At 36.0% G+C, this 8,568-nt stretch overlaps 1 protein-coding gene across 1 annotated transcript; it reads left to right on the forward strand.

Moving 5' to 3' along the window:
- Nucleotides 1-7,317: 7,317 nt before the first annotated feature.
- Nucleotides 7,318-8,126, forward strand: LOC114405149. The gene is made up of 2 exons (XM_028367794.1): nt 7,318-7,587; nt 7,734-8,126. Exons 1-2 carry the CDS (start codon nt 7,318-7,320, stop codon nt 8,124-8,126), a joined length of 663 nt encoding a protein of 220 aa, XP_028223595.1.
- Nucleotides 8,127-8,568: the final 442 nt, after the last annotated feature.

Here is an 8,568-nt window from a genome sequence, read left to right on the forward strand (position 1 = left end):
AAAATCTACCTTCGAATCTAAACCCTAAACCATGATAATTGAAATAAAAGAAAACAAAATGTATCATGAATCACCAAATTGGGATGAAAAAATATGGAGTCTAATTCACATGTCAGATAACTCTTTTAGTTAAAAAAAAAATAGAAGACGTAAAATAACAAACACAAATTTTGTACCTTTGAAACCCTAAGTGTCAGTCATTGTCCACAAGTATTGAAATCAAAGGCACTAAACAAAGTAAGGAAATGAAAAAATAGTGAGAACTAGGATGGTATGAGATCATGATCATAAGAAGAGAAAGAAATGCTAATAATTGGACAAGAGTGTGATGTGTGTTGTGTACCTATTGTGTCGTATCGGTGTCTATTGTATGAGAGATGAGATGTTGAGGTAAGATCGTGAGAGCAATACATTTAGACTTCCTGATCAAGACGCGAGAACATGGTGTGGCAACTATGGTTCACTAGGAAGAATATGTTTAAGTTGTAAAGTCTAAGTGATTTAGATTTACATACTTGACAAGAGTATATGTTGTATTGGACCTAATAACAAAGTGCAGTTGGATTCAAGTTTCTAACGTGTCAAAGTTGGGTGTTGCTAGGTGCACCCAGCAATAATGTTGGTGCACCCAGCAATTACCTGAAGTACCAAAAATTCCCTTCATTAAAAAAAAAAGCTATTAATAAAAAAAAAACATTCTTCAGTGCACCCAGCATTTCAAAATTTTCCTCCTCCGCGCGATTCCTTTCTTCTCCTCTGGTGGTTCCTCCATTCCTCCATTGGCACCCTCCACGAAGCTTTTTTGTTGCCTTCCGCTGTCTAGGTTAGTGTTCTAACCTCATTTCTCTTTGAATAGCGTAGGCTAGCCTTAGGTTAGATGACATTTGTGAGGAATTTTTTGCGCGAGGTTGAAGACGAAGTTCTTCCACGTGGCCGTAAGCTTCTTCCGCGCGTACGTGAAAGACACTTCATTTGTGTCTGGCGGAAGATGGTGTTGGACCTTGTGGCCTCAATAATCTTAAGAGGGATAGGCTTAGAATATAGAAGAAGCAACAACAATCAATTTAACAATGTTCTTTAAACATGCAAGACACAATTGATTGCAACAAAATAAATAAGATAAGGGAAGAGAGAATGCAAACACAGTTTTATACTGGTTCGGCCACAACCCGTGCCTACGTCCAGTACTCAAGCAACCCACTTGAGATTTCCACTATCTTTGTAAAATCCTTTACAAAGTCTGAACCACACAGGGACAACCCATCCCTTGTGTTCAGATGCTTTACAACAAGAGACTCACAGTCTCTTAACCAATCTCATTGAATAAGAAGAATAGAAGAAGAATTCTCTCTTCAAGAGAAGAATATTACAATGAAAATCATGTAAGAATCCTTATAGATTTTGCAAGTGTTTGGTCAAGGATTTCTTTTGAGAGAGCATTTGACAATGAAGTTCTTTTGGAATCTCTCTCATTGTCTTTTGAGAGGATAAGACATTTTGGACCAAAAATACTCTCTGTCTAAAATTCGTGCCCAAGTCACCTATTTATAGGCCTTTGATGACCATTCACAAATCTAATGAAAAGATGTGACTGTTGGCAGATTTTCTGAAAACTTTCCACTGGTAATCGATTACAATGTTTGTGTAATCGATTACACAGTTATAATTTGAAGGGTTATGACTTTTGAATTTGAATTTCCAAAGTTTCGTTGCTGGTAATCGATTACAGACATATGGTAATCGATTATATGTTGAAAATTCAAATTCAAAACCTTTTTCAACAGCTATTTCTCAACCCTGTCTTCTGGTAATCGATTACACTTCCTGGTAATCGATTACCAGAGCCTTGCATGTCTTGAAAGCACATTGTTTTAAGGCAAGGCTTGGTCTTTAGTGAATCTTGAAACAAGGCTTTGTTTGTTGAAGCAATCTTGAATTATTCTTGAAGCAAATGCTTATCATTTGAAGCAGCCTTGTTAGATTCTTCTTTGACATCATCAAAATCATGTATACATACATTCACATTCTCCCCCTTTTTGATGATGACAAACATGTGATTTCTTCTCGACACCATCAAAGCTTGCATGATTTACATCTCCCTCTTTCTCAAGCAAATTCTTCTTGATATCATCAAAATCTTCATGATTTACATTCTCCCCCTTTTTGATGATGACAACCACCTGTAGGTTAGGAGCAACAACAAAGAAAATATCTATTTGCATATAGTTTACTCCCCCTTGGTTTTACAATGATTGCTTATATGAGACAATTGAAGATTTCATATTTTTCATATATAAAAAGTTGTCTCATAAAACAATAGATAATTTTTCTTACTATTTTATCTTTTATCTTTCTCTCCCCCTTTGTCAACATCAAAAACAAATCATGAATAGAAAGGAGAAAGATGTTACCACTTGTTGCAATGTATGAGAATAAGTGATACCAAAAGGCATTAAAACAATCATTCAATATTAATCAAGCAAAAACAAGTACAATAACACATCAATCAAACACAATCAAACACAATCAATCATCAAATATTTCAAATCAAATTAATTAAATTAACAATCAACTAACTATACACAATAATTTCTATTATTAAAAAAAAATCAAAATTCAAAATTCAAAATTCAAAATTCAAATTTCAAATTTCAAATTTTTAAAATTTAAATTTTAAATTTTAAATTTTAAATTCCAACTTCCAATTTCAACTTTTAGTAACTTCCCCTTCCAACTTCCAACCTCCATTTTCAACTTTCAACTTCCAATAACTTTCATTTCCAACTTCCAACTTCCAGTAACTTCCACTTCCAACTTCCAACTTCCATTTTTAACTTTCAACTTCCAATAACTACTTCCAACTTCCAACTTCCAACTTTCAAATTTTAATTTCAAATTTCAAATTTTTATTTTCAATTTTCAAATTTAACTTTTCAAATTTCAATTTTCAATTTCAAATTTCAATTTCAAAATTTCCTTTTCTAAATTAAATAGTTTTCTTAAAACATGAAACTAATTTGAAAAGTTTAATAGATTCTTTAAAAACAATCAAAAACTCAATCAGGAACAAACATCAAAGACAATCAAACACACAATAAAAAATACAATCAATCAATCATCAAACACAGTCAATCAAATTCAATCACAATCATCAAGGACAGTCTAAACTCAAGTAGAAAGCAAGCATCAAAAGTAATCAATCAAAGACAAGTGACCTGTTGGTATCATTTGATATTACTTGTTGGGGTTGTTGATCAAGTGGCCTTTGTTTGTTGTCTCCATAAATCGCATATTCACTTTTCTTGGGGAGAAATGTGGCCTTCGTTTGTTGTCTCCATAAATCACATATTCATTTATCTTGGGGAGACATATGAATAAACTTTGATGCATGCCATGTGTTTGGAGAAATTGCTATCAATGTATCGACTTTGTTCTTCTCCATTTTCATAGTCTTTCATCATGATACCCAAACTTATGATTTTCTTCTCTGAATCACTTGAATAATTTATGACATTATCTTCCCAAGTGATATATCCTTTCTTTTCTTTCTTCTCTTTGAAATTCATCTTGTCGGATTTTTCCATTCTTCTTTTAAACACAGGACAATTGAATCTCATGTGCTCAAGTTGATCGCACTTAGCATTTTGGGGCTAAAGAGGAATCTTCTTCTTTCTTCTTTCATCATCATCTTCTTTCTTCTCTAGTTTTTTTTTTATATAGTTGCATTTCTCTCTACCATTGTAGGAATAAAGGAATCAAATTCAATGGCTTCCCATATCTTTAGATCTATGGCTTCTATAAAGATCTGCATTCGGGTTTTCCAATAATGATAACCCTCACCATTGAACATAAGAGCCTATTGATAGAATTTCCCTCAGAAAATGGAAATTTGGATGATGCCATATCTATTCTTGAAGTTTTTAAACTTTATACAAGAATCCTGCTCTGATACCACTTGTTGGACCTTGTGGCCTCAATAATCTTAAGAGGGATAGGCTTAGAATATAGAAGAAGCAACAACAATCAATTTAACAATGTTCTTTAAACATGCAAGACACAATTGATTGCAACAACATAAATGAGATAAGGGAAGAGAGAATGCAAACACAGTTTTATACTGGTTCGGCCACAACCCGTGCCTACGTCCAGTACTCAAGCAACCCACTTGAGATTTCCACTATCTTTGTAAAATCCTTTACAAAGTCTGAACCACACAGGGACAACCCATCCCTTGTGTTCAGATGCTTTACAACAAGAGACTCACAGTCTCTTAACCAATCTCATTGAATAAGAAGAATAGAAGAAGAATTCTCTCTTCAAGAGAAGAATATTACAATGAAAATCATGTAAGAATCCTTATAGATTTTGCAAGTGTTTGGTCAAGGATTTCTTTTGAGAGAGCATTTGACAATGAAGTTCTTTTGGAATCTCTCTCATTGTCTTTTGAGAGGATAAGACATTTTGGACCAAAAATACTCTCTGTCTAAAATTCGTGCCCAAGTCACCTATTTATAGGCCTTTGATGACCATTCACAAATCTAATGAAAAGATGTGACTGTTGGCAGATTTTCTGAAAACTTTCCACTGGTAATCGATTACAATGTTTGTGTAATCGATTACACAGTTATAATTTGAAGGGTTATGACTTTTGAATTTGAATTTCCAAAGTTTCGTTGCTGGTAATCGATTACAGACATATGGTAATCGATTATATGTTGAAAATTCAAATTCAAAACCTTTTTCAACAGCTATTTCTCAACCCTGTCTTCTGGTAATCGATTACACTTCCTGGTAATCGATTACCAGAGCCTTGCATGTCTTGAAAGCACATTGTTTTAAGGCAAGGCTTGGTCTTTAGTGAATCTTGAAACAAGGCTTTGTTTGTTGAAGCAATCTTGAATTATTCTTGAAGCAAATGCTTATCATTTGAAGCAGCCTTGTTAGATTCTTCTTTGACATCATCAAAATCATGTATACATACATTCACAGATGGTTCTTCTGCAGGTATCCGCGGAAGAAGTTTCTTCTGCGTGATCCAGCGAAAGAACCTTCTTCCGCACGTTAAAAACGAAACGTCTTCCACTCGTGGAAGAACCTTCTTCCGCAGGAACACGCGGAAGAACCTTCTTCCGTAGAGTCCGTGGAAGAACCTTCTTCCTCAAGCAGGCAATATATCCGACGAAAGAACGTTCTTCCGCAAACTCTCGCGGAAGACCGTTCTTTCATAGGCACGATTTATCATCCACGGAAGAACTGTCTTTCGTGTGCCCGTGGAAGAACCTTCTTCTGCAACCCTCTTTTTTATTGTATATTGGTTTTTTTTGTTTAAATTATGATTGAACCATCATTTTATTGATATTATTAGTTTGTTTTTTTTTATTTGCTATTAAAATTTGTATATGTATATGAGAAATGACAAATTGGTGCCTTTGACATATGATTTACATGCTTTATGTATAGATATTGTGTAAGGCTATTTGTTGACTAATGAACCTAAGCTGTGAAATCCTAACCAAGACCTAATCTCAATTTTCATTCCAAAGTTAACAAAAAGAGTGTCTATAAGGCTATTTGTTCACTAATGAATCTAAGGTGAGGTGGCTAAGCAGATGAACAAAACTCGCCCTTATTCATCAACAACTAAGAAGCCTACTCCACATGCGAGTGGCTGAGGAGCAATGAACAAAACTCCCCCTTAATTTTCCACTATGATGGCTATGACAACATGTTATGAACATTTGTGTAGCATCAAGTTTCAGGCCTAGACACAAATACTTTTTGTGACCTATAGTGAAAGCAAGAAGCAGACTCATCCTTAACAAGAGCCCCACCTAGAGTCATATCATATATCAAAGAAGCTTCAACATTTAATCTATCATTCATGTCAAATAATATGTAACCTTTGTTAAGAGTAAAGACTCAACCCAAGGAAAATAAGACAAGACTAAATAATATGTCAAGACCTTGTCTCTAAATGACTTTTGTTAATTATGCCATAGCATCTTGACCAAACCTATTTAAACAACAACACTGAGTTTAATTGCAAAGGTGAAAGAATAGTAGTTTCATGAATCTAAACCCTCCATTCTCCAAAATCATTAGTTTCAACAATATTAACAAGTAGTAAATAAAGAAGAACTTCAAGCTATGAATGACTTTCTGAACTAAATATAAACTACAATGACCTTTGTCTGTCACCTATGTTTGTCACCATTTTGAAAATTACGAAAATATAAGTACCTATTCCTTCATAGTCACTATGTTGGTAAGAAACAATATATCACCTTCTAAGTTGGTCTAGAAGTCTGATAAGAGAAATACCAAACGATTTAATTATTCAATTTCAGCTTGTAGTTGCCTAATCGAAATGTCTGACATTTGTTCCCTTCTCAAAGCACCTGCAAGAGTTGTCTCCAAAGGATGTAATTGAGACACAAATGATTTTGAATATATAAATTTTATTAGGACAGAAACTATATGTTCACATTATCTTCACATCACGCCACCATCATTTGGAAAAAAATGTTAAGCCTAAGATTGTTCCCATATCCCTTACTGGACCATATTTAGGTATTAGTATTTTAGCCCACAATGCCTATTCCTTTTCAAGCAAAGGCCACTTCCATTTCACAATTAACTACCTTATTTAACTAACTGAATTAAATTTGTGAAAGATAAATAAGGATAGTAGTTGGTCAATATAGAAAAGATAAATGAGTTGTGAAAGAAAAAATCCTTGGGGGAGAAGGAGAAAGAGAATTCTTTCTCCTAAATTCTTTCTCCTATCTTCAAAATACTTAACCAAACAAGAAAAAGAATAGACACACACAAAAATTAGTAAAGACAAAGCTTTGTTACCAATTATATCAATTTGTCCTGAACATCAACTGCCATGTAGTTGACAATCTCCCCACTTGTGTGACTCTGCTTGGCTGAGCATGATTTTAGTTAGATGTTCACATATTTGAGATTAAGAATCAATAATTAAGATTAACATTCCCGTTGAATCATTCAAAATCACATTTAAATACCAGCTAACATGATTTTAGTTAGATGTTCACATATTTGAATTGAAAGAACAAGTAACTTTTGTATTAGAAAAAAAAAACTGAATTTTGCTATTAACTTGCTTTTATAAGGAAAACATCCCAACATAAATCACTTCACTTCAAGCTCAATTTTAACTAAAATCAATTTCATTCAAAATTGATTTTGCCAATTCTTACACAAGCATACACTAAATGTTCTTCATGATTTCAGATCATGGTTAGAACATGAGGTTTAGGTCGTGCCTTAGGAACTGGTAGAGGCAAAGACATGAGTCAAGATGTGCATCAGCCTGAAGTTCCTCGGCGTCATAGGCCTACTGCTTCAGTACGTAGGCAATGGGTTCATGTGACTGAGGACGTTACTCAGACACTTGAGGATGTGCCTCAATTGAATGAGGATGTTCCTCATGTGTCTGACGCTACTCCGGAGATGACAAGCGCCACCGATGCTGCGGATGCAGAGGGAGTGGCTAGTGATGGTAGCTTGGGTTCACCTGCTACTAATGAGGGATTCCCTAGTAGGCCACATGACCCATTGGTTTTGACTGGTTTCACTGAGCACGTCGCACACAACATCTGAAGTGGAGAGGTACGTACATTTCGACGTTGAGTAATTACATGATAATTATTTATAGTTGGATTGTTTTTTATATAGACATTATTATAAACTGTTATTCAATATAGGAACGACCCGGTCTAAAGTTGGTCTCCCATGGTAGGAAAGTAGATAAATTTGGGAGACCAGCGCCTGAGATAGAAGGCATGATTGCAGCCACCGGATCGAGTCCACTGATCAGGTGCTCTGTAATCACCACTGATCCTGGACTTATATCCGCTTTCGTCGAGAGGTGGCATAGGGAGACCAGCACCTTCCACCTGCTAGTAGGAGAGTTGACGGTCACTCTAGATGACGTTTCGTCACTCCTACACCTTGCCATCACTAGCGCGCTGCATGCCTTCGAGCCGCTGGTTACTTCTGACGCGGTGGGGCTTTTGACGGAGCTGCTTGAGGTCACCCCTGAGGAAGCTACAGCTGAGACCCGTCAGGCTAGTGGGCCTTATGTTCGATTGTCCTAGATTCGGGACGTGTACCAGAGTAGGTGTCGGGCCAGACGGTGGGTTGTAGTAGCCTGCACGTATCTCCTCCACTTGGTCGGTTGCACTCTTTTTGCTAACAAGAGTGCAACCCATGCTCATGTCATGCACCTGCAGGCTTTCAGGGACCTGGTCCAAGCAGGGGGATTCTCTTGAGGAGCGGCTGCATTGGTCCACTTGTACGAGCATCTGAATGAGGCATCGCAGACCCCTACACGGCAGATGGCCGGTTACATTACACTACTTCAGGTAAGTATTGTTACTTATAATTTAAATTGAACTAGCATTCAATCCATGTTCTTATTGATGTTTACTTCGTGTTTGTAGTGCTGGATATACGAGCACTTTCTGACGGTGCAACAGTGTGTCGTTGATGATGCTTATGCTGAGGCAAGCCCACGTGCCTCCAGGTGGCTTATGGGTA

The sequence above is a fragment of the Glycine soja genome, chromosome 3 (assembly GCF_004193775.1).
Source record: "Glycine soja cultivar W05 chromosome 3, ASM419377v2, whole genome shotgun sequence".
NCBI classification, from domain to species: domain Eukaryota; kingdom Viridiplantae; phylum Streptophyta; class Magnoliopsida; order Fabales; family Fabaceae; genus Glycine; species Glycine soja.

Excerpts from the sequence above, each read along its gene's own strand:
- LOC114405149 (XM_028367794.1), top strand. The coding sequence starts at position 7,318 with ATGAGTCAAGATGTGCATCAGCCTGAAGTTCCTCGGCGTCATAGGCCT. Across the intron at positions 7,588-7,733 it reads GTAGGCCACATGACCCATTG|GAACGACCCGGTCTAAAGTT; the intron begins GTTTTGACTGGT and ends TATTCAATATAG.